Source organism: Crassostrea angulata, chromosome 3 (assembly GCF_025612915.1).
Source record: "Crassostrea angulata isolate pt1a10 chromosome 3, ASM2561291v2, whole genome shotgun sequence".
Lineage (NCBI taxonomy): Eukaryota > Metazoa > Mollusca > Bivalvia > Ostreida > Ostreidae > Magallana > Magallana angulata.
The window spans coordinates 17,495,229-17,523,200 of NC_069113.1; the positions used below are offsets into that span (position 1 = coordinate 17,495,229).

A 27,972-nucleotide genomic window follows, 5' to 3' on the forward strand; every position below is an offset into this window, starting at 1 on the left:
CCTGATCCTTGACACATGACCAAGAATTTCAAAATATTAGTATACGGCCTCATGGACGAGTAATCATGCATTTATTGTTTTTAAACATATGGGATTAGAGAGAGATTTATCTAAAATTTAATACATATTCACTATATGTTCATATTGGTTCTAACATAGGGAATGACTCCCTGTACCAAGGGCCATGAATTCATAATTGTAGTATAGGTCATTAACCATGCATTCAGTTTTTTTCCAGCACAAGTGGGAGTAGAAAAGAAGATTTGGCGACTTTTTACTTCTTTGGCTCCGCCAATGGGGTCCTGGGGATGACATGGTCATCTGTTTAACAATCTAAACTCATATCCGAGAGATGCTTCAAACCAAAAAAATGGACTGATAGTTTTCAAGAGGAAGGTAAAATTGTTAATGGACGACGTGTAATGGACAACGCATGACAATGAACCCAGGTTACATAAAATGATGTAAGTTATTTTACCAGATTTAAAGAATGATCGACCTATGTCAACACCAAAGTAACGCATGAACAATACTTTTTGGGAAATTGCTGGTTTTTATTTTGAAACGTTGAATACCTGAAGTATATTTCGAGAGTTGTTGTACTTTTCTGTTAAAGCTTCTTGACAAAATCGCCTGCATGCAACAAATTTTCACAAATGGCCTTGTCAGAGTGGACACGAAACAATTGTCCTTTTCGATATATTTCATTTTAACAAATAAAATATTCAAGATATATTTCATTTGATAAAATGAAATATGTCGGAAAGGACACATGTTGTTTTAATTTAATAAGCAATATGTTGACTTTCATGAACTAGTCTTCTCCATAAAGTTCTCTCTGCTACGTTGCCAGTTTTTAATTGCACAATTTCTGAGGTCTTTAGATAATGTTATCGTATTTTAAAATTTAATATCTATAGAATATTAGAAATATTTAAAACAAATTCAAAAACGTGATGCTATATTTTTATGTAAGTGTATCTCTAAGCAAATCAATTGTTAAAAGCTATTTATGATAAATTACCCTGTATGAACCTTTTACTCTTTTTAAAAATAAATTTTAAATTTTTACACATAAGAAATAATAATTTAAATGTGCTTATTAGCGATTGTATTTGTTATTATTATTTTTGGAAAATGACATTTTACGAGTTCTCAAATATAAATTTACGTTCTTGCACAGCTCAGTGGTTCTAAGAAAAAGCAGAATTGTTACATGAAATTCAACATAACAGCCTATTATTTATGAATGATAAAACCATATTTTTAAACGGCATTTTTAATTTTTGCGGAAAATATTAACACTGCATGGTTTTCTTACTCTATAACACGGTTTTTCCTGGTCCTTGTCTTTCTCTTGCTAACATGCCAATTTGGAGTGTTTGCAAACATTTTAAAGAAACCTGACGGGGAATACCCGTGTTTAGGTGTCTGAATCGTGATCGTCTGTTTAAAACTTTAACGCTTTATAAATAATGATGTTATCTGAATCCTACAACATAACGTGTTCATTGGCTCAAATGAAAGCCCACCAAGAGTTAAAGTAATTAATTTCAAGCTATATAAATAAACTTTGGAATTTTGCATCAATCACCAATGACCCACTTAAATAACTTAATAAATTTTATTAGTGTTTGCCAATATAATTAGAACATTAATTACATGTTGAATAGAAAATGTTAAATGTACAAGTCATAATTGCGATGGTGACCATCTCGAATGTCCCGCTGAAATTTTGGACAATATGATCAAATATATTTTATAGAATTTTGATTTGACCTTGGCCTATGACTTAGAAATTTCCAGTTGGCATAGAATTTTAATTCAAGCCCATCCAACCTTACCTTAAAGCATTCTTTTGGGCTAATCTGAGCAGGACTAAATCAATGTGAAACAAATTATAGTTTACAATGAATTTTAAAGAGATCTGCTATGACCTTCACATTTAACATTGAAAGCCTTTGAACAAAGTTTCAAGGTCTCTGCAAACCCTTTAAAAAAGCTCTGTTGACGTGAAGTATAAACCAGATAGGGCTAAAGGAAGAGTATATACACACTTAAAAAATGTCCGTGTCTCATTTGACCTTGACCTAGAAACTTTATTCAATGTAACCTTACACCCTTTGATCAACGACACGACGGTTGGGGACAGACTGTTCACTATAGGGCGTCCGCAAAGCGGAGCTTTTCTTATCGATGAATATCTGCAGTCGAACAGTGTTGTGATCAACATATGGGTATATGCATAGTCTCAAAGAACGGTCTGGAGTCCACAAAGCTCTCCGTTGGAAGGGGATCATACATGTACATATTGACCGTGGTTTGCGACGACAGGGGATATGGTATATTATGAAAAGTATTTGCGATGGGATTTTCTTTTTTAATTTAGCACACTGAGATACCCTAGTAATCACATGTATTTGTCTGAACGAGGAAGAGATCATCTAACGTCCCAATTTTTAATTTTCTTTTTTTTTTCATGTCTGGATTATATTTGTCACTTAATGATATATTATTGGATTTTTGTGTGATTACGAAAAAATATCATTTGAACAGGATTTTATATTGACAAGTCGTTGTCAAAAGATTTTCATATTTAAACATCGATTACTCTTATAAATTCTAACAGGTTATTTTCACACTACAGTGAATCAAAGATTAAATTAAAACTTCTCTGAATATTTATTTCATTAGGTAAAAAAGTAAGCAAACTTTTTTCCTAAAATAGATAAAGCTTTATACAAGGGATACACATTTTAAATCAGATAAAGTTTGATTTTTTTCAAACTTTTATTTTCAATAATTATAATGAATAAGTACATTGCAATTGAAACGTAACTTCTAAATAATTTGTGAAGGAATAGGACAGAACTCTTAGTACTCAGGTCTACAAAAAGATCCGTTATAAGTTGTTAGACAACATACAAAAGATGTGAAAACATCAGAACCAAATGGCATGAATTTCATCTATGTTCTTTGATAGGTCCTTGAATATTACTTTTTACAGAGTCATCCACATCCCGTTTGATAATTACTACATCGCTTGCTATTGTACAACAGCCATTGTTTGGGTTTTCGTGGTCTGGAAGACAACGCACTAGAAACGCCGTTGGAGCGCCGTACAAACGCTAATGAACGCAGAAGAAACGTCAAGAGAGCGCTATGAACGCAGCAACAGCTCTTTTGGGTCGCTGTGTGAACGCAGCCAAATGAAAAACAACTTGTTCAAACGCTGTGAATGCGCAGTGTGAGCGCGATAGACACGCAGTGAGATCCCGAAGGACCCCGAGAGGTCTCCGTGCACGCGCAGTTGACTTATCACTGCGTCTACACTACGATTAGCTGCGTTCCTTGAGCGTCAAGTCGAGTGTAAGACTGATTTTAGAGCGGGTACAACAGTTAATCATAGTTAGGGTGTTTAACATCTGACCTCACGATTTACTATAGTCACGATATCAATATTAGTATGTAAAAATTTGCTTATAGCCTCACTGTCACTTGAGTTTATATTTTGTTATAATGCCATTTCATGAAAAAGATTTCAATACACATCATATGAGGCCGGATATCTGTCCTCTGATAGGTAGTAGAAATGGTGAATGGAATATACAGGTAAGTCTAAGACAAAAACTAGGTCATTAAAGAGCTTTTTTTAAAATGTTCAGGCCGGAAGTATTTGATAAAGCATCACTCGGTTGATAAAACATAAAAGCTGTAATCAGCACCGTAGATTATTTACCACTTCCGTAATCTAGCTTGCTCAGGTTGAACAAAAAATCCTTTATGCAAGGGGTAATGAGATTAAATTAAAAGTCTTATGCCAGCTAGAAAAAAGTTATAGGTCAAGGTCAAAGCAAGATTCTCTGAAATGCTTTTCAACATATTGTTCATTTTAAAGCGGGGCCCTTTGAGACAGTCACAATCTTAATGTATATTTCTTAATAAAATGCTATAACATAAATTCGTATTTATAAATGATTTTTCGTTTAATAGTTTTAAAAAAATGTCTCCAATAAAACGCACCATCTATCTTGTCAGATCTCAATACACGGCTTAAAAAAATGTATGCAGGAAATTTGAATTGCAAGCGACGTAAGTATACTAACGGATAATAACGGTAAAAAAAAATGTCCAAGGTGTTAAAAAGGGACATCCGAATAATAAAAGATGTCAGATTATTCGAAAGGCTGTATAAAATCTGATGAAAAATCTTGCAAGTTTTCTTCTTGCATCGATTTTATGAGTTTTACTTCTTTAACAGGGATGTGTATTTTTATTAATCAAAAATCGTCAAGAGGTGATGAAAATGGTAACTTGAAACGATTAGTATATGGACAAGCCGCTTTTAAAAAATATATAAACTGACCAATTATCTTCATTTATTGCATATATTTTAAACAAAATCAAATAACATATTACATATACAATAAGCTTGAAGGAAAAATATAGGTATCAAGCTAGATCATTTACATTTATTTTCCTTCTTGAAAATAAACATTTTAGATGGCCGTATAATTTTGGATGCAAAACTACTTTTTTAAAACGTTTCAGTTTTTTATGAATAAAAAATGATGTTGGACTAAATTTTTCTTTGCAACCTTATCAAGAACATGGAAATCAGCGGAAAGAGAACTAAACCAAAACAAAGTACTGAAGTACTGGCGGGAGTTGATTTTATCGATTATCATTTATTTTAAAATCAACGTATCTTGCATGGCAATTAGTTTCTAGTCTGTATTTGAATTACGCACTTTTTTATAATATGAATTTTAGACTTTTCCTACAAGAATTTCGAAAAACCCCATATGAATCATATTTTGTAATATTTAAAGATAGATTTCAAACTATGTATAAGTAATCGAAGCAATTCTAAAAATTGTATGGATCCAAGCACTATTGATATCAAACTCTAGTCTCGTTCAACCAGACGCTCGGCTGTCTCCGTTAATCTCCGACAAGCAAGAGAGCCTCTCTGCTTGTCGGAGATTTACGGAGACAGCCGAGCGTCCGGTTGAACGAGGCTATATTAAATTCTGGCGTAGGAATACATGAGACTATAAAAGTAACTTAATTGTTCGTATTATATAAAATCTGACTTTTCAATGTGTTTATTGATAAGTTTCTTTGAAAAACAATGCTTCAGCATACATTACATCGAATTTTTCTATTATTTTCGAGAACTAAGTCTTGTCAGTTGTGATGATTTGTGCTTAGTTTAAAACACTGTTTCACTTTCGGTTTGCCAGAGCAATTGCATAGGAGAGTTGATTAAAATCAACTCCCAAAAAACTGTGGAATTATGATTTTACACTTAAAAATAATTTGATATTTTTTCTATGTTACACTGTATCTTGGTGCTAGATGTCAAATATTAGAGAAGTAAATTTTATACAAATAGCATGAATGTAGCTCTATATAGATTAATGGTATATTTGCATATCTAAAACAGACCAGACAGAACACTGGAATCCATGTTAGTCACCCAAAACTAGAAGAGGGCTGATTAATGCTTCGTCTTGTTAACTATATACATTTAACCATGCATAATTATGTCAACAGAAAAAGAATTCTGAATAATAGTTATTCATAATCATTTTCAAAAATTCATAAGAAAATGTATAGTTCTTTGTGAAAGATGATGGATTAAATGATCATAGCCCTTTTCATTACACTGTTTATGTATTTATACCTTTAGACGGCATCTTGTATTAAAGTCAATCACATGCCGATAAAGTTTGACTCATAAAAGGTACAAAAATCTCATTCTATGAAAATTTGCTGAGGAAATGTGAATATCAGCAATAAAAAAATTGCACCCGTGAAACTGAAAACGAACCAAAAGGCGGTAACAAATGGTACTATTACTACCGGCTGATCAAATACAGTATATAGAATAAGAAAACAAATTTAAAATGAATTACTTTTCAGTAGATTGAGTTCTATTTAAGGAGGCCGACTTAAGTTTCCATTGCGCATGATTTTGCGCATCCTAATATAATGCAGTTGATTTATACTTCTTATGAATTTTTTCCGATATCATTTATAAAATTGAACACAATAAACAAAATACAGATAAAAATATTTAGATTGTTAAAGGAAATTTTTATTTTTAACACGATTTTTACGTTGTGCGGTAGGGGAGCATTGCCATTGCGCTTTTACGACGTTATGATAAAATAAAGCTTTGTAGGAGTACGTAATAAGAAATAACATAAAAGAAAAGTAAAAATTGTACGCTGTTGAAATTTTATATACAGATGCTATCCTCGAAGACATTTTCCTCATTTTTGGAACGAATCCATTATACCAATCATCATTCGTGATGATCCAAATATATAGCAAAATTTAGTGCATTTTTATATTTTGAGATGGCCCCCACTAACAACCAGACGGTTTTTGTGTTTTTTACATATAAGGTAGGAAATGATATTACTAATCAAATATAACAATTTGAGAAAAAAAGCTACTGTATTATTTTTTTAAAACTGCTTTGATGTGCGGAAAATGACAGTTTCCTATATATTCCTATTAATAGTAAATGTACCTCTCTTTTGAGATGGTCCCTAAAAAGAACCAGACGGTCGATTTTCATGAACCTTCGCAAATAAACTAGAGTTGGTTTAAATTACATATGGTTAAAAAATAAAGAGTTATGCTATTGTAGTTTTTCCGCAAAAAAAACCCAAATCGGCCTCTTTAAATGCACTGTTTTACAGCTAAAACAATCCCTGTTGGCCTAGACGAATTCTTGCAAAAGTTTGTTTCTTTGATTCTGTGTTACATGTATCGAAACACTACGGTTTTTCTATCATATAATGTCATTTTTCCGAGTAGTAGTAATATTCATCCGAAGGTGCTACGTTGAAGGTTTTTCCAATATCCGTCGAAATGTCTTTGAAGCTCGGTCTCTGTTTTGGTTTACCTCTCCAACATTTCGCCATGACCCCATAGTAACTGGCAAAATATAATTCAAAATGGTAACACATTTGTTCTGCCCTTTTTGTAATCGACAGTTCTACATATTGTTTTTTTTTCAAAATTTCGTATAACACATTATGTATCTATTGATTAGAAAAACCAATATTTAAAAGCATATCACAAAGCTCAATATTCGAACTAAGTAGCTGACTTACAAATCATTTGCAAACTCTGGTCTTTTCATTCTTTGGCCATTTTTGACGAGAGAAATTAAATCTCTACTGCGTATTCCTGGATAAGGAGTGTCTCCTGCGTCACAAAGAAAAGTATACACGCAACTACTATATATAAATAGATTTAATGTCGATATGTGTGCCTTTTTCTTTGTTCGACTTCGATTAACATGATTACATTTGGACCTATTGAGCATAAAGAAGTGATTATTATCTAATACGAAACCATTCTGTCGTTGATGATATTCCTATCTCGCCTTTTTTAATTAAAAAAATATTCTCTTTTTGGCGTTAATTTTCCTAGCAAGCAATTGATTTATATATCTTTGATAAATATAGATAAAATAAACATTTAGATTTTGCACAAAATTTATCAGCTATTAAATTTTATAAAGCTTACATATAGTTCGTACATACCCAAACTAAATATTTCCCACAAAACGATCCCAAAGGACCACACATCACTTTTGGAAGTCGCATATTTCATGGAAGTGAGACATTCCGGGGCTGTCCATTTCACTGGAATACGTTCCTAAAGTAACACACAAAATTAAATTATTTTAATGACGCATACCACTTTCGTCTATCGTATCATTTTCTTTCTCTATGTTTCCTTGTGAAACAAATAATGTTTTAAGGTTTTGATAAAGGTAAGCATACCTTGTCTTCAGTATCACCATCTCTTTCGTTGTTTTGAAGTTGTGGTGGTTCAGGGCCAAACCCTGAAATTTTTGGCTCCAACTCTGCGTTCAACAACACGTTCCTGGCAGCTAATCTTTTATGGAGCAACTAAATACAATATGGAAAAAATTGTTTTAAACAAATCTTAATTACATTAAGTATATGGAAGGACATTAAACGCACTTACATTCACAAAGATACAGGTTATATCGATTACCTTTTTGATTTCAAGGTAATACATTCCTTTTGAAATTCCGTAAGATATTCGGTAAAGCAGTTCTACTGTTTCCTCTGTTGATTTATTCTTTTGTTGCAACAGCCAGTCTCTAAGTTGACCATTTTGGCAATATTCGAGAACCATATACGGCCCAACTACGATATGAAAACATATTTATAATACATTGTCGCTTAATCTTAGTATAGATCAACTGTCTTTTTTTTCCTTTTTGTATTCGATCTCGTACCTTTATTTCAGACGAATTTGATATTTAAAAAAATGAATTTGAAAAATCTCTCTTAAAATCCTCATTAATATGTATTTATAATCTTAGATCCTTACAGGCATCATTGTCAACTACAGGACCGATAAAACTGATAATGTTAGGATGGTCTCCCACTTCTTTGGCAAAGAAATTGATTTTTGCTTTCATCATCAGCAAGTTTTCTTCACTGTATCCACCTTTAAAATATATTTTAAGATGCAGTTTGTTTTTGAAATACAGCTATTGCATAAATCTATATTCATTAGGAATCAACTGACAGAATTATCTTTCTCTTACTTTTGAGAGTTTTAGCGATGACATTTTGTTTTGCTTTGTTGTTGTGGGGTAGGTATCGAGCCTTATAAATGTCTGCAAATCTTCCACTCGTCAACATGACGTCAAGAACAATATCATTACTCGAAATAAACTTGCTGTCTGTCTCGTTAAACTCCATTTGGCCATAAACATATATATCGTCACATCCATAAGTTTCATTCTAAAATAATATAAATCATTTTGCGTGGTTCATGTTATCCTCGTTTCGTACATTTAATTATTTTCCGACAAGAGTACATGAGCTGCATTTTAGAAAGGAACTTACAACCTACGACCAAGTTTTTGAATTAAAATTATGTCCGATCAAATTTTTTTCTGGGCCAGTGGTTTAAAAGCAAAATTTTTGCTTAACTGGTCAGTGGAAGGGGTGCATACTTTCTGTTACACTTTTCTATATAAATGAATAAGAAAATTTAAAATGTTTATGGTACGCGCTTGTCTTATTTATTCATTAACTTCAATTCGACTTACATTAATACTATCAAAATGTACAAGTAGAGGTTAAGATGATTTGAAATATATTCTCTTGTATAAATCTGTTCATGGAAGATAAAAGTATATTGTAAGTTCCTTTTAAACTCACAGCACTGCTTACTATATTTGCAGCTGAAAAGCGATTAGCAATGTTCTTTCGGACCACAGTGGCCCGTCTCTGTATATCTTCTTTGATTACGGATAGTCGCCCAAGTCTCCAGAGAACGACCATGGCAACAATGATCCCAAGAAGAATCAGGAATGCTACACATTGAAATATGATTAGAATATATTTTGGTTATACATGTATGTGCAGCTGTGATAATCGATTTGATGTGTAAGGAGGGAGCAAATAGTTTTACGCTTGATATGTTTAAATGTCTTATTCATAAAATCAGAAAAAACAGAGCTTAGAATTAAAACATTTCTATGATATGGAAATAAAACCTAGAAAATGAACTTTAATATGAATGTTACCAATGCTTATTCCTGCGACGGCTCCTCCTGTAAGAGCAGCAGGGGAGGCTATTGTACGGAACTGCAATACAACTGGATCACTCATTTGACTTCCATAATTCGTAATAAACGACAAATTGTAATTCGTCTCTGGGTCCAATCCAGTCAAGTCAAACCAGTCTGCGTTCTTGTCGACAGTCCATGTTAGAAGCCGACCATTTATAGACAATGACTTCACAATAATCGTTGTCCTTTCATAACATGTAGGGGGCAGCACCCACTTTAGACGGACACCGTTGTCGTACGTAGCAGCTATTGTGAGATTTATTGGTCCAGAATCTGTAACAAAGCAATTTCAATTGATGTATATTTTAAAAAGTACCAGTTCTTGAAAAAGATTATATTTATCCGCTGAATGAAAATTTCAGGATCTTAGAAAACATTACATTCATCCATTCCATCAAGTGAGGCCAAATCTGTTATCTACCAGGAAAAAAATAACGTACATTTAACGTGAACTCACAACTTTGTAACAAAATTCAAATTGATAATTTAGATTGTTATGATAAGTAAAATAGCAATTACTGTCATGTTATACTGGGTGTGTTCCATCGCCATGTTGAATACAGTCAATTTCAACAAAACAAACTCAGTGGCGAACTTTTCCTTTGAAACAACCATCCAGCAGTTGTTGATATCGAGATAATGCGTGTAATAATAAAAGTCCCCCTTTGGAATTTGATATCCAAGCTTTCGCCCAAGTTCCTTCTGGAAACCAATTAACAGGTAAAACATGTTCATAAAACACAAACTCAAAAATGGCACTTAAAAGTTTAGAGGTCAATTCTAATATTATCACTTGATTATCACTCATCAATCTTAGTAGTGTCTTAAAACTAACATTTGTTTTGTTTCCTGGAATCTCGCCACTTCTAAACACCATATTGCTGTTGTTTGCTATCAATTCCCATTTAATTTTATGGATACCACTATCTCTGTCATATGTGTCTACTAGAAGCCTTGAAAGAAAACAATATCATTTTTAAAAATTAACACAACAATTTATTCATGTTACATTGTCAGAAAGGGGATTTTTTTTTCTTACCGGCTGGAAAAACTAAAATTGGTTGCTTTAACATTTCGTTGGAAAATGACATCAGCCTTTCTCAAGTCTTCGGGGGGACTTGAGTCGAAGGATATTTGTGTAATGTCGATTCCATGATTGCCCAGTACGTCAGTGGCTTTGACCCAAAAGTTTATAGTATCTCCATCTCTTCTTCCGATATTGAATGTTTGATTTTCTGAGAAAGCTTTGCTTACGGGGATCCAGGAGAGCGGCGTTGTGTTTCCTTGGTTACTGTTTCTGAAGTTATATTCAAATTTGACTATACCGAACACATTTGGAATTCTTTGCAAAGTTCTGTTACCGGTTTTATCATCCAGCTCTAAAGGGACTTTTTTCTCGTATTTTGCCATGAAATCATAGTGCAAATAGCGTGCAACAGGATTCAAAAGTCCTCTGTTATGATGAAATTTGTTTTGGAAATGTCCCTTCCATGAAATTGTTATACTACTATTCAGAGATTTTTGCCACCGATAATGTGTTTCTTCTTCTGCTGTTGTCGCAAAAAATGGAGTCGAAGACACTGTAACAATCGACGACGGGTCATATAGTACTAATGTTCGCGCATATTTTGTATTATTAGCATTATCTATGACATTCAAAATAAACGAAAACATCCCACTCTGCTTTGGAACATAAGTATAGCCTGATTCACTTTTATTAAAAGATATTTCTTCATCAGGGTTCCAAGGCCGTGGTTCTGTAAGAGTTGTTACGTTTGATTTCAGCAGAAAGACTTGTAATTTGTATCCATGTATTCCAGAAAGCTTATCTATCCAGTTGTTCCAATAAAATCGTATGGGAGACTGGTTTGTGAAAAAAAAGTTATAATATAGTCGTATGGAATTTACAGTCTTCAAGACAACGGTTAAAAATGTTATTCTGCATTTTAGTTCTAAAGTATTAATGATGAGAACGCCCTAAATGCAATCATAATTCACAGCATCATCGAATACAAGTAATAAAACTAATTTAAAGGATTTTTGCATGCAAACTTATTATGTAATGCATTGTACCTTTGTTATATCTTCTGTTACGTCTAGGGCTTTTGAAGAACAAGGATTAGGTTTATCCAGGAGACAATGATATGGTTTGATAAAGTCAAAACGAAACATGGTAGATTTTGTAGAAGATTGGCCGTAGAAGTAATCCTGTGTATGTCCAGTTGGAGTATTCAATTCCCGAAATCCGCCGTTTTCAGCAATGACCGTTAACGTCAAACTGTAGTAAGTTGAATTAATTTTTTTACATTTGGTAATGATTTCTAAATATCGTAAGTAATCTATACTTATAGATATATAATACCTACTGTTTAACGTATTTTAATTTACCTATCTCATTTTATTTCTTTACTATGACTATGTTGAACAATGCAAAATGATTCTGATTTTCTTTTCTTATCTTTTTTACACTTTTGCATACATTCTCTCTGAACACGGATGTATATAAGCAAATTAAACCATGTACAATCTTATGTTTTACTTGTCTCCATTTTCCAAGAGTCTGTCAAAATTCTCGTCCGTAAAGTTGCAATGGAAGACATCGTCGTTGGGATTTGAAGAGCCTGGCTGATATCTGCAATTCTGTGTTTCGTTTTGGCTTACAAATGGCTGATTCGGATCTAATAATGAAACAGCTACATTTGAAACGTCAATTATTATCAAAACAATTACATAAATTCGTTAACGTATGCGAGCATACATGTTCAGTGGTTATATGTTTATTGGTGGTTTTGGTTAATGGGTAACCACAAAAAGATCAATACAATATTTGTCTTTTCTTTGTACTCCACAAAACAAATTGAGATAATTTGGATAATTCCCGAAAATAAAATTATCCTCATATAAACAGTTAATTGCAAGTAATCCTGCTATAAAAAGTATATTACTTGTTTCAGGGTTAAAACATAACCAAAATATCTAATTACCATTTCTGTCTACTTTTTGAAGATCGATTTGAATTTTTCCCGACACAATTCCAAATTTAAAACCTGTTACATAGTTTGGTTTCACGATATTCTCTGGGGATAGGGAAAAAGCGGCAAACTCTACATTGATGTAGTTATAGTCCTTTTGGTTGACCCACATTGTGTCTACCCTGGTGGAGTTTGGCTGAGACGAATCAGTGACAAATCGGTATTTTTCCATCTTCTGGCCTGTTCTGTCAATATTGGCCAATACAGATGTACACTGGGTTATAATTGGACTATTTCCTGGTGTCACTGTTATTAAATTAACATTTGTTAATTTTAAAGCAAGTAAACAACTGTTAAACATAAAGTTGTTGATAGAGAACCAAGCAAAATTATTTTATAAGCAAATTTTACCAGAAGCAAAAGGACTATGTATGGTATTGTCAAATGACTGCCCCCCATTTTAGCGAGTTTTTTAATTGTCTCGTATCAAAATGTCATAAAACATTATACAGAGACCGTCTTCACTGGCACTGTACCAGTTATCGACTAAAATTTAACGGTGTTTTTTTTTCGTTTTTCATTATTTCTTAGTATTTTTTTATAAAACTTGACATACCTAAAATGGTGAACTCGTTATTTTTCAATCTTTTTGATAATATCATTATTTAGAACCCAAAACATCTTGTTTTGTCCTTTTTAGCACGCCCCGAATTTGCCAAGTTTTACGATTTACTATACCAGTTATCGGCTATATTATAATAACATAGTAAAATCCCTGTACATTTTGATTTTATCTACTCTGCTAAATGTAATTTGAATTATGCCTCTTGTTGGGTCAGACTAAAGTCGTCGGTGTTATGATACATGATAAACAAAATTTAAACACATGAAATTATTCTTTTATTATCATAGACAATACATAAAATCGTAGACTATTCAATACATAAATGTGCAGTCAAGTGTTAACTGCGCTATGAATCTCTCGGAAATAAGTGAATTCCTATTGTTTATACATGTTATATGTATTGATATATGTCAAATCAAAGAAGATATATAACAACGTATCACAAAAAGGTAGTATTCTTTTTTAAAGTTATTACGTCACTTCCTCAACCGCTGAAAGTGCAAAGATGTAAATCAGCGTTAAATAATGATCGTTAAAGCCCATGTATAAAACATATTCAAGGGTTTTCAAGCAAACGTAATTTTCTTTTTTCGAATCAGACGACCGAATTAAAAAGTCTTGAATCGTCGCGTGCTATAAACCCGATCTCTCAGTTAAACCGATAACTGGTCTTAGCCGATAACTGGTACAGTACCAGTACATACATCTTGATTTTAGTCATCACTATCCAATAGCTGTGCATCTATAACGTCACCAAAATATGTTAATTCCCGCAGTTTTGCAAACTATAAGGGGGAAATTGTCATTTTTTTTGTCTTCATAGCGACCGAAGCGAGCTCTAATAACCAGTGTGCGCGGGAAAAAGAACAATCTAAACCTATAGATTCATCAAACAAAATTTTTTGTCTACGTCCCATAATGCTCTCTAATGTTTTCACCCGTGGTGCTACGCCAAAACTTGCCGATAGTTAACTCGTAATTTACGTTGTCTAGAGGTTTGAAGACACGTTCTGGGTACTGCACAAGCTTTGGGAAGACCCAAGAGATTTGTTACATGCTTCCAAACCTTCTTATAGAGTCCAGATACGTAAACAAAGACGAAAATGGTCACGGGTAACCTCAACGTGCTCTCGCGCTATATTTCCCGCGATAAACTAGAGGTGGATCAAACATCTGGAATGCGTATACTAGTAATTTAAGAATAGACTGCCTCAGATGATGTTTTTAATATTTTTTTGTTTTGATAGAGAGATTAAATATCTACTAGCGAGAGCCATACTTTATTCTCATACCGATATAATTTTAAGCTCGTTTTGCATGCATGTTCAGTCAATATAAGCAGTAGGACAAAAATAGGTCATTTTTTGAGCTAAATAAAAAAAGAACAAAGAGAAAAAATAAACACTTAAAATATCTGTACAGATATTGCATATTGCACAATCAGGGACCGGGGGCATGGATACAGTGTATGTAATTAGAATGCAAAAACAAGAGGCCCTTGGGGCCACATCGCTCACCTGAGCAACAATGGCTTTATATGGGTGTTCAAAAGATATTGTGCAATATGGCCCCTCGGTAGAAAAACAAAAAAAGAATACCATAAAATAAACTGTATTTAAATTTTACAGTTATTTTCCTACACTTAATCTTTGACATTGTACCCTTATGAAATTCCATTTTTACCAAAAATAAGATCCTATGCAAGATATGAAACTAAATTTTTGGTAGGGGTTCACTCTCAACTTCCAATTCCATTTATTTTAGTTCTGCCCCCTCACTTAATAAAACGATCAAATTATATATGAGAATATGCACATAGGTACATATTCATTTTCAACTACATTGTACGAGCTAGTTATTGTATTTTATTTAAAAAATTCCTATACGTGAAAGAGGAACATTGTACCTCAAGACGCTCAAATTAAAAACATTCAAAAATTTAATTGGTCTTCCGCATTATAAACGATTGTTGTTTACCAGGCGTGAACTCTTGCTACGTTTTATAACCTTGCTCACTTGATGGATGAATACACTCTATTGAAAAATGTTGTCATGATATTTAAAGAGCTATTACATGTATAATCAATGCAAAGTTAGACATAGCCGTACTCAAAATCTTCTTCTTTTTTTGGTCAAGATTTCTGATAAGGTCTAGCCCCCCCCCACCCCACCCTTCTCAATGAGCCTCAGACTACAATGTATTGACAGGCATATCGCTCTATTTTACTAAGGCCCACTCTTTATTTTTATCTTTATTGAAAATCAACGTTTACAAATGGCTATAAATCAATTTGATTTTCCGCTGTAATTTTTTCATAAGAATAGCGTTAATACATTCATCCCCGTAACAGTAATGTTTAAACTGTTTTAAAGAGGTCGTTTTTTGGGGGTTGATTTTAATCAACTCTCCTATGCAGTTACTCAGACAAACCGAAAGTGAAACAGTGTTTGGACCTCAGCACAAATCATTGCTGCTGACAAGACTTAGTTCTTAAAAATAATTGATAAATTCGATGTAATGTATGCTAAACGATCGTTTTTCAAGGAAACTTATTTATAAATACCTTGAAAATAGTCAGATTCTAAATGGTACGAACAATTTAAATATTTTTTGTAGTCGTATGTATTCCTACGCCAGAGTTCAATATAATCTCGTTCAACTCGACGCTCGGCTGTCTCCGTAAATCCTTGTCGGAGATTTACGGTGTCAGTCGAGCGTTTGGTTGAACAAGACTAGAGTCCATAATTGCTTGGATCCACACAATTTTCGAGAAATATTTCTATTACTGATACATAGTTTGATTGAATTACTTTTATCTTTAAATATTATTTAACATGATTCATATGGGGGTTTCTCGACATTCTTGTCGAAAAAGTCAAAAAATTCATATTATAAAAATGTGCGTAATTCAAATTAGAAACTACATGTACTTGTCATGCAAAATAACATATCATTGATTTTAAAATAAATAAACATCGACAAAATCAACTCCCGTCAGGTCTTCAGTACTTTGATATTTTATTGTGTCTGAAAAACCAATAAAGTTGGTGTAGATTCATCGTATAAGGAGGGGCCCAAAAAAGTTGTTACAGAATATCATCCTTTTAATTTTTCTGCACAAGTATTGAACATTTAGAGAGACATTTCTAGTGATAAGCCAAAATTTCAGCGTCAATCGTAAAATTATAAGCAAGATACAAAACTCACAATTCAGCTTGGTTTGAGTCAATTTTTTGTCCACAAGAGTTAATAACATTCAACTCTAGATTGTAAAACTTGGTATTTTCTATTCAGAATGAACAAAAGCATGGCCTCAGTTCTGTGAGCAAAGCTCTGTATCTTGCTTATAATTCGAAACTGGACACAGCTGAATATGGTTAGTAAAGACAAAAATTGTAAACAATTAAACAGAAGAAACATGCACTATAAAGAAAGAGCACAATTTATTTTCATAATATTATAGAATGTATAGTATTCATAATAAAGTATGTTGTTAGTGCATCAGATTTTGCTCATTTTGTGCAAGTAAACAATTAACTGTTTGATTTACAGAATTCTATATTTGATTCCATACGTAAAAATTCCAAAATACAGGCGATATTTCCCCTCAAGTTAAAAAGCATAAACGAAAATTAAAACAACGTAAAACCACGGTCACGAGTGAAAATGTCAACGCATTGAAAGATTTAACCTCAATTCACTTCACGAAATCGGCACAAATATATTTAGCATGCTTCAAGTATCCCTTCACACGTAAACTGCTGCACAACAAGCAAATTCATCTTTGTCAGTTTGACCCGTTTATTATGCGTCAACATTCAAACATGGCTGCCTTAACAATTAATGAACTTTCGTTTTCGATATGGAATACCGAACCCGAAGTTATAAACTGATTGACAGCGATTATCTCTTTATTTTTATTTTCGTTAATTACTCAATTTTGAATTCGCCAATAATTTTTGCAATTTACATTTTCCTTTCCATAAGGATTATTTATGCAAAATTACGTTGAATTTGACTCAGTAGTTCTTGAGAAGAAGATTTTTAAAATGCACCCCCCTTTTTCTACAGTTTCGAGGTTTTCTCCGTTTTAAATAAAGATCGTTCTTTCATTTCCGCAATTTATAATCATTTTTGTATAGTGATGCTTTGTGCCAAATTTGGTTAAAATTCGCCAAGTGGTTTTAGAGAAGAATCGAAGTTTAAAATATGAAAAGTTTACAGACGGACGGACAGACGGACGACGGACAAAAGGTGATAAGAAAAGCTCATTTGAGCTTTCAGCTCAGGTGAGCTAAAAACAAATAAAGAAAATTATGAAACAGGAAGAAAAAAAATAAAATTCAGATAACAACAAGGTACAAAAAAAACTTTTAGTTTTGGAGCAAAACATTCATTATACCGCACATAGTCTTTCGGTTATCTTTATTTCATTAGTCATGAATTGTCTTACTTGTTCGACATCTTTGGTTTCCATTTATTCCGCTGAAACCATCGTGGCATTGGCAGGTTACGGTGTCAGCACACGTTCCCGGAAAACAAGGAGAATGATAGGAACAAAGAGCTTTCATGAAAAAAAAACAGTCAATACAAAAATGTATTACTTGATAGTAATTTAACCTGAATCGATTGACAAGCAACATTGCTTATGTTTAATGATTATTGTGCAATTTAGTAAGATCACATCAAATTTCATTCTGGGAACCAAATTTGTGTTCAACACATTCCAATACTTTAAATACTGTCTAACAATGGCTTGGTCTAAACAGCTGACTCTGGAATCTGCATTTTTGAGAGTCAGTGTAAGGAGCTGTCAATATTCCTACGAGTCAAGAGGCGGTTTACACCAAACCTTACTTATTATTCAGCAAACATACGGGTCTCGCAGCGTTGCCCAATATATGTTTCGTCACAAGAACACGTATTTGGTGATATGCATGTTCCCCCATTTAGACATGATGGCGTGCAGACAGCTGTTAAAGTATAAAACATTGAAAAATGGTAATCATCGAATCCTTTACTGCTTATCATTTTGTACTACTTTAATATTTTATTATGATGCCCTTTTTTAAAAATCATTAATAAAACAGTTTGAAAACATTGTATAAAATCGTGTTGACAATGGAGTTCCCGAAAAGTAATGTTTATGTGATGTGAATAACGGGGCTTAGATATTGAAAATCTGGACAAATTAAACACTATCAAATAAATAGATTTGTGTATAGATTTCATTTCCTACCCAAAGTTAGTAAGATAAATGTTAAACACCTCTGATTTACAGATATATTTTTGACTGCTTAGTATACAAACTGAAATATTAACTAGCATGCAACGTTGATGTGTTAGAAATTAACTACTACCGCGAGAGTGGCTCTTTCAATGTCATTGTTTACCTGTGCATGCATGAAGCTAAAGAGCTCAGTATGACTCGCTCGAGACGGCAGTGAGCATTTGTCAAAAGAGCCAACAATTTAGGAATATTTTGGTATTCTTGCTCTTCATACCAAAATAAACATAGTACTGTACACCATACACGCTTCTCTCTCTCTGCCTCTCTCTCTCTCTCTCTCTCTCTGCCTCTCTTTCTTTTTCTCTCTTTCTCTCTCTCTGTTTCTCTCTCTGTTTCTCTCTCTCTCAAAGAAAGCTATAAAAGATTTTAATTAAAGACAAATTTTTAATCAATAATCTTTGATTTTATAAACACCTTTAATATTAACCGTAGTCGATTATGTTAATGTTTTTGTTTTGAGATGTATTTACATGTGATTTATATATGTTCCCACTGTCGTGCGACCTGTAACGAACTATACAACTGACTAGCCTTATCTGAACGTATAATTTTTCTATTTCTATATTCGTAGGCTTGCGAAAGGAAGTGATGCGCGTCGATACGTTATCATACGATTCGTTGGGCTTTAATGCGATAAGGTCATGATAGATATATTTCAGGTTACGTAATCTGTTACGATCTCATTGCCCGTTCAGATACGATAATACACGTTCGGATTGGATATTGTCCTGATAGAATTCCTGATTGGATTTCGATTTAATATTGCGACACAATCGGTGATTCTTTTAACGAGTAAGTTGAAAGGTGATGTCGATATAAGTCGAGATTGAACTACGACGGATATATCAATGTGTCCCGATTAACCATATAGGCAAATTGTACCTGAATGCAGCGTTTGTCTCTCCCAAGATTGACCCATATCATCATGATTAGGTGGGCTCGATTAAATTCGACAGACTGCGCATGGTAACGATGTAAAAGAAAACAAATACTTATGATTAAAAATTAATCGAGTTGATCGTAGAAAAATTGTTGACACTCAAAAAAGTTTCTATGATGAAGACAACTGCCACGACAGACTTCAAGATCCGCTGCGATTTGATACGATTACTTTACGATTAACTGCATCCTGATCTTGGGAACGTTGCATAATAAATAAATAACGAGATAACGTTAAATAGTCATTCTTTTTTTTCTGAACTATTCAACACTGAGTAATTGATCATACTCTAAATAAAACAAATCTCCATTGAATTATAAAGAAGCTTTAACCCAATCATACATTCAACTGTGCTGTTATACAAAAGTATCTGGCCCATTTATGTATCCAACAGTGCATTTCACAATAGCTTGATCAAACAATCATTGTATTCATGGACCACTGAACAGGGAAAAAACATTTTCGTTCTACTGAGCAGACATGGATTTAGATCAGGAATATTTTTAACCAAAAGTGAATTTAGAGATCCAGTTCAAGACAAAGATACCAGTTTGGATGATATTTTATGTATATGTATTAAATAATAATTGTTGAATAAATCTGTTAGGATTGAGTCCAAGTATGACAAAGTTCCTGATATTGTTAAATTAAAACCGATGAAGCGCAGATTGTAAAAACATTTCCAAATCATGATCTGAAAAAAAATGATGTCAAAATCTAAACAGGCAGTTATTCTTTTTTAATCGGTAATTTGAAAAAAGAAAATCTAAAACGTTTGTGAGCGATTCCAAATTTATCAAAAATTTAAATAGGAAACATTTCCGTTGAAATTCTATGTAGCAACTGTTGTCATATTGGACATATGCAGTGAACACAATAATCTAGTACTGTCATGGTTTTTTTGTGTGTGTTGGAAGTACATGTTACAACACTTGTTTGGTTTTTTTTATTGTTTTATGCACTGTTGGATATTGGAAAATCCAACAGCAGACAGTTGGATTTTCAAAAATTGATTAACTGATTGAATAGTATAAATAAACGTTAATTATAAGACACCATTGAAGTTTTTGTGTGGACCCTGAGGTTCACGCAGAAAATATATAAGCGAGGTTAAACCGGATGTTATGGGAAAAATTCAGCCTGCACATGAGCAAGCCTGGTTCCTGTGCGTAATGGGTAGCTCAGGGAACCAGGCTAGCACACGATTATCTGATTCGGGATCGGGATTCCATGCCGTATGCACACATAAGTTCAAAGGCGCTGTAATTGTGAAGTTGTTGGTAAACAGTACAGAAACAAAGAATTCCTTTTAAAGAAATGATCTGCATGTGATATGAACTGTCAGTATTATGAAATAGGTTAATGTTATGCCGAAACTACAACAGGCATCAAATAGCATAATTTGAAATGTTTTGTTGTTTTCCGAATACACATGTAGCTTAATTTCACTTTTATAATAGGCGAGGCTAGAGTACTTCCCGATTAAAAAAATTTTAAGCATTTACGTATGATTGAATAATTATGCGACTGTATATAATTGATGATTGAATAATTATGTGACTGTATAAAAGTTAAAATCTCAAGAAAAATGCATCAAGATATGAAATAATTTACATAAAGCTGTCACTGCATAGTTAACAAGGTAGTGCGAAGCATAATGTTTGCGCAAATAGTAAAATTCGCCGAATGCCTGATACTACACAATAGAGATTATAATTATTTTAGAAGTATAAACCCTTTAAATTTTGAGATAAAAAGTCAGGGCTATACATATACGTAATACAACGTACAAATTTAGTGGTTAAAAGCAGGGGGCTAGAGTCGGTGCAATCTTTGATAAGCTTAAGACTTTCACGTTTTCGTTGGAAACACATGCATATGGTCCACGTATTGCAGACCTTTTTTTAAAATTGTTTACTAATTATATATGTTAACATACGTGTTCCACAGTCTGGCCCAGTATAGTAAGATGGACACTGACAGGTTCGTGATATTAAACATCTGCCTCCGTTCAAACAAAGAGGACTACAAATAGCTGTGATATAAAAACAATTATATCAATAAAAATAGTAAAAAAGCGATTAGTATTTACCTCATTTATTTATCCACCACTTCTGTTATAGTTTGATAACAAAAAAATTGATAAAAAGCAACTGATTACGTTCATCACAGTTGGGGCCTGTGAATTTGCCCGCAGGACAGATACATGTATTTGGCCTGGAACATGTGCCTCCATTCTTACAGGAAGGATTGCAAATAGCTGAAATAAAATAAGAACCAACTAGAAAAGTTTAATAGGGCCTATGTAACCACAAGGCTCATTTCAAATGGGGCAACTGAAAATTTCCTTATTTATTAAAAAGATTTTTTTAAATAAAACGCAAAGGGTTTTTGCACACAAAAAAGATAATAAAATCACAGGCTCCTGACGTTATAAATTTTTCTAATAATAAAAATAAATACTCATACCTTATGATACACATAACAAAAACATACTGAAGATGTTTTGAATCGAAGTTTTCCTAGCCTCAATCAACAGTCTTTTCAACATTTTCATGACTAAGATAATTGACAATGACTTAAATAATTGATCTTTAAAAAAAATCCCAAAAAACTAAGCAATTTGATTTAAAAATGATTTTTTCTGTTAAGTTGAAAAAAGGAAAATCAAATAATACAAACAGTGGTAAAACTGTAAAAAATACTGGGGTCATCTCGAAAAGTTGAATTTCTTTGCACAGACAAAAGTTGATTCGTAAAGCTCACTTTTGCTTAAATAAGCTTAAAAACGGTAAAATTCGTAAAGCAATGGTATATCTATTACAATGCTTATTTATTTATTTATTTATTTATTTATTTATTTATGAACATCCAATCTTTAAGGAAAGACAAAACAATGTATGAAGATATGTTTACTATGCTCTAAATGATCCGGTGTAACTTCCGGTCGTCACAAAAAGTACTCAAAAATTGACATTTAATCTTTTTGTTTTGTTTAACTTAGAAATAATTTCTTGGAAGTTCTTTTGCAGTTTATATTGTATCCATTTCCTTTTAGAAGAGAAAAGGATTTTTTTGTACCCATTAATACTTGAGGAACGGAAACCTTTTCGTTGCTATAGCGACAAGAGTCTAGTTATTAATTATTCTTGCCATAATTAATAACCAGACTTTTCAAATGGATACTTAAAGTGTGTTCCCTAAATGCATTTGTTTCGTGTGACATTAAACATGCTTTGTCAACTGTAGCTTTGTCATGGCAAATTTTACAAGATATTTTAGCATCTGTTTGCCATTTGCTGTTGCATTCTAAGCTGTGTTTTTTTAACTGAAAATGAAAAATTATCAAAGTCTATCAATGATTCCTACAAAATCACATTTCTCTATGTATTCCTTTATCTTTACTCATGTATGTTTGATCTGGTGAACCAAAACTTCATATTAAAGACTAAGATCCACACCTAATGAAAGTTGTTTGAAATTAATGAGGTTTGATCCAGATTATATGTAAATCACTGGTTTTGCTATTTGATGTCTACATCGAAATTAAAAAAAAATAATCGATAAACTTATTACCAGACTATTAAACATCCGATTCACTAATCATAATACTTTCTTCTTTTTTTTAATTTTGGAGACTTCTTTAGAAAAAATAATGAACCTGTTAAATTGGACAAGTACCCAGCAAAATTCCATTATCCATATATTTTTTACTGTTACCGGATTGGTGTTTACGTTGAGTCCTTTGACGCAAAACATGCATTTTAATTATATGACCATATATGCCCCAAACCTATATAAAGCCTGAACCCATGCCCCGTGGGCAGTGAATCAAATTTCAAAATTTAAGAAGATATAATAATAAATGCATTAGTTATTCTACCTCGAATGTGATAGTACAGAAGAAGACAAAAAAGTTAGACATTTTTGGCAATATTGGCTAGAAACCTTGACACATGTGCCATGAATTTCATGAATATGGTAGAGTGCTTCATTGACATTATAATTATGCATTTAGTTTGAACCAAATATATTTAGGAGCATAGAAGAAGATTCTGATATGCCCAATATATGTTTACTATAAGACCCCACCCTTGGGCCTGACCATGAATTTAAAATTTATGAAGAAAACTTCATGGACATCATAAAAATGCATTATATTTATCTTCCACTACTGTAATAGAGAAGATTTTCTTAGATTTTCATTTTATGGCTTTATGACCCCACCTTTAGGTCTGACCCATGACTCAAGGGCAATGAATTTCACAATCTAAGAAGAGAGCTTTTTGGACATCATAACCATGCATTAATTTTTTCTCGAATATATATGGGATAGAGAAGAAAATTTTCTAAGATTTAATACAATTTCATTATAAGGCAGTATTGACGGCGCCTCGTGATCTTAACTCCTAAACCCAGTGGCCATGAATTTCACAATTTTTGGTAGAGGGCACCATGGCATCATAATTATGCTTTTGGTTTTTCTCAAACTTATATGAAGTAGAGAAGATTTCCTAAAGTTTAATACATTTTCACTATTTGGCATATTGGTACCACCCTAGGGTCTGAGCACCTGACCCAAGGGTAATGAATTTCACAATTTTTGTAGAGCGCTTAATGGACAATGTGTAATCCACACGTCAAGCATCAATTACATGTTTTAAAAATTTAGTACATTGAGCCCGATTTTTTCCCCGATAATTGTTTTCCAAACAATATTTTTTAAATGCATCGGGGCAGGCCAATTTGAAACAGGCAGGTGAGATTGAGAATTAGAAAACATTTATGCCCCCACCCCCCCCCCCCCACACCCCAACCCCCCCCCCCCCCCCTTGGAAACTTCTGCAAAGAAAACGATGGAAACTGCAAATAATTGAAAGATCTGCAAAGAAAATGAACAGAAACTGCAAATAATAGGAATTTTTTAAGTCCATGGCGCATAACTTTGTCAAAAATTATTCGATCATACCCAAAATAAACTTGACCTAGTTTTCAGTAACTTTTCAGTAAGTACAACCTCTGAAAAGAAAATAAACGGAAACTGCATATAATTGGAATTTTTCTAAGTCTAAGATGTATAACTCTATCAAAAATTATTCGATTGTACCAACAATTAGACTTGACATAGATATTTTCATGATAAACCTGTATACATGTACCAAATTTGATTATAAATATATGCATCCTCTGCGAGAAAAATGAACGGAAACTGCAAATTATTAATTTTTTTCTATGTTTTTCCTAAGAGGCATAACTCTGCCGAAAATTGCTCAGTCGTACTAAACATTAAACTTGACTTAAAGGGGCATGGTCACGATTTTGGTCAAAAATTATTTTTCTGATTTTAATGTTTGCAATGCTTAAGTGAGGCATTTTTAATATGCAACAAAAATTTGAGTGTCATTCGTTCAGTTATAAGCGAGTTACAGAGCTCACAATTCTTTACTATTTAAACAATGCTTTTGTTTACATTTTGAATGTTGAAGTGAAAAGTCCAATTTTAGACCTTAAATGAATGTGTTAAACGTTATGAACTTTTTATTTATGCTTAAGATGAATAAAAATACAGACAAATCAGCTTGAAAAATATTTTTTACTGGTATATTGAACCTATGTAAACAAAAACAGGGCACGAGCCTTGTTTACAAATCAATGAATTGTGCGCTCTGTATCTTGCTTATAAACAAATGACTAACTCTCAAATTTCATTTGATCATTAAAAATGCATATCTAAAGCATTGTAAATAATAAAAACAGAAAATAGAGTTTGACCGAAATCGTGACCATGCCCCTTTAACATTTATCGTTATAAATAAATACCAAATTTCATTTAAATATGTTAATCTTCTGCAAAGAAAATGAACGGAAACTGTTGGTGGACCGACCGACCGACAGAGAGCAGGAAAGCAATATGCCCTCCCTTTTTCAAAGGGGGGCATAAAAATTTAATGTGGTCTGATACAAACTTTGTGTGAAATTTTAGCTTCTAATCATTTCTATTAATACAAAACATGATACAGACAGAAATTAAGCATATTTTCAACACAGACCTTTAACTTACCAAAATGACCTTGGGACGTCAAAGTCATGATACATCTTTAGGTCATAAGCAATCTTTGTGTGAAGTAAGAACTTCGTATGTTTCTCCATAAAAGAAACAAAAAAATTGTACTTTTCCTGTCAGTGACCTAGACCTTGCCCAAATGACCTTGGGTCAGAGTCATTACACAACCTCTGGTAATAAGCAATATTTGTGGTAAGTAAGAACTTCTAATGATTTTCCATAAAAAAAGATATGGACTGGTCATGAATTTTGCACAGACAGACGAACAAGGTGATTCCTGTATATCCCCCTGACTTCGATAGCGGGGGGTATTATAAATCTGGATAGAAATTCTAGCTATTTGAAAGACCTTGGTTTTTACTAACTAGAAGTTGGAATAGAGGATATAATGTTCTATTTATATTTAGAATAAAAAAGGGTGCATTTAACCGAAACAAAATCTTACCATTTGTTATCATAATGATAACTTTATTGAGGAAAATTCAAACTTTACAATCTGTTATGCAGTTATAATAGGATATTGTGAGACACATACATGTACTAGCGTCATTTCGTTTTTAATCATATTTATGTACTCTAAAGCATTTTAAACTACACTGATGTTGATTGTTTTGGGGGTTTTTAAGATAGTGTTTTGTTGTTTTTTGTGGGTTTTTTTTTAAACTAAAAACATTTTCACCAATTTCGTACTTACGTGCATTACAAAGTCTTCCATTGTAACCATGGTGACAGGAACAAGTATTTGGCGCTACACATGTGCCGTGTTCACAACGTGGGTTGCACACAGCTAAAACAATTACAACGATAACATTTAAAATTTCAGTTGATAATTAGATCAGATGTAAGAAGTCAAATAAATCAAGGAAGTTTTGTTCATCTTACGAGTTTGACAAGCATATCCTGTATACTGATCGCTATTATAGCAACGGCATTGCTCAGGTGCTACGCACGTTCCACGGCCATAACACCCACTGCTACAGATAGCTAAAATGATGAAGTCATATGCTTCATAATCATATAATATGTGCCACATTTTTTTTTATTGAACAACCTTTTACTTTATGAGAGTTTGATACTTACGTTGGCAGTTTGGTCCTCCATAGCCAGCACAACAAGTTGTTTTATACTCCTCAATATACCGCCACACCCAGTCATGGTGAGTACTGAACGAAAAAAAAAATAAAAAATATTTCATGAAGACATCCAAAATTTCCTTTTGGGTTTCCGGATATCAAATGCAGTTTACATCACCAAGATTATTTTAAATAAGTAAGCTTTAAATAATTTCCAAATGAACTCTACAGAACAACATTTAAAAAAATATATGTAAACAACAGAAAAAAATACTTGATTTTTGTCCGATGGCTGGGTAAAAATAAATATAAATTCTTAATTTGGTACAATGTATGTAAATCGTTCACATAGACATACCTTTAAAAACGATTTATTTTAATAAATCATGCATATGTGTTTATATATGATACAGTTAACCACTTTTGAATGCTTAAAAATTTAATGTTAACGAACTTCATAATTAAATGTTAATTTCATGTAATTCTGTTTCCATGTCGGAAAAAAACTCTTTTTATGTCGGCGAATTCGCCCGTTACCCTGAAATAGTTATTACTGCCAATCTTGTTATTTAACTGTCAATCATCTTCAAACAAATTTGTGCCTCGAAATTCGATAAATATAATATCACAAAAATGTTATTACCTGTAACACATCCAAAAATTAAATTAATAAGCACATCAAATAACTAATCAATAAGTATAAGTTTGCCTTATCCTAATTAACACTATAATTTGAAACGACTGAAATCAAAATTCATACCTTTTATTCATACCGGTATAAAGAAAATCTATCTAAATTAAAAATTTAAAGAAAGATCGTAACATTAATATCCCGATTTTAGAAAAGGTCCAGTTGAAAAAACTGATAAGCGATAAAAAAAAAAGTTCACTATCTTACCAAATTCCCCACCACCGACAAGTGCATATCCTGCTCTGATAAGATCTAACTACTTTTGTCGTCTGTTGGCAAGGTGCAGACTGAACACTCCTGAAAAAAGAAAACACTGCATTATCTTAAGAAAAGTGAAGTCTTTTATAAACGTATTATAGGTAACAAAGCAAACTAAGAAAAAAATATAGATCTTCCTAATATTAATACGAGTGGTATAATTCAGGCAAGTACAAAGTACAAATGCATTTAAGAGCTATTGATACGTCTAAAATAAAAAAAAATTCACTTACTTCACTTGCGTTAGTATGAACAGTAGCAGCAAGAAACCGTGAAAACTTAGGGCCTTCATGCTTCATTAACAAGTCCAGTGGATGAACTACCGGACTAATGTGCGGCAAAACCTTTAACAGATATACACGTGCGGAAGTATATAGGTTATCCAAAAAGAGCGTACCCTCTATTGTTGAAG

The 27,972-nt window shown here is 32.8% G+C and overlaps 1 protein-coding gene across 1 annotated transcript; it reads right to left on the reverse strand.

The window, feature by feature from the left end:
• Window positions 1-4,599: 4,599 nt before the first annotated feature.
• LOC128176709 (uncharacterized) lies at window positions 4,600-27,916 on the reverse strand. The gene is made up of 25 exons (XM_052843221.1): window positions 27,794-27,916; window positions 27,510-27,599; window positions 26,619-26,701; window positions 26,421-26,522; window positions 26,233-26,325; window positions 21,636-21,734; window positions 21,414-21,509; window positions 18,122-18,217; window positions 17,698-17,808; window positions 12,631-12,924; window positions 12,186-12,324; window positions 11,720-11,924; window positions 10,686-11,509; window positions 10,482-10,599; window positions 10,166-10,348; window positions 10,027-10,063; window positions 9,602-9,919; window positions 9,246-9,388; window positions 8,612-8,810; window positions 8,392-8,511; window positions 8,050-8,204; window positions 7,812-7,940; window positions 7,569-7,683; window positions 7,134-7,227; window positions 4,600-6,954 (listed from the first exon to the last, which is right to left on the reverse strand). The coding sequence occupies exons 1-25, from the start codon at window positions 27,850-27,852 to the stop codon at window positions 6,819-6,821; spliced, it is 4,038 nt and encodes a 1,345-aa protein (XP_052699181.1). The 5' UTR covers window positions 27,853-27,916; the 3' UTR covers window positions 4,600-6,818.
• Between the last annotated feature and the right edge of the window lie 56 nt (window positions 27,917-27,972).

What these genes read in the sequence shown, in the direction of transcription:
- LOC128176709 (XM_052843221.1), bottom strand. Translation starts at nt 27,852, where the DNA reads ATGAAGGCCCTAAGTTTTCACGGTTTCTTGCTGCTACTGTTCATACTA. An exon ending in TGTCGGTGGTGGGGAATTTG is followed by an intron (nt 26,702 to 27,509) that starts GTAAGATAGTGA and finishes TTTTTCGTTCAG; the next exon opens with TACTCACCATGACTGGGTGT. An exon ending in CTCTTGGAAAATGGAGACAA is followed by an intron (nt 11,925 to 12,185) that starts GTAAAACATAAG and finishes AACTTACTACAG; the next exon opens with TTTGACGTTAACGGTCATTG.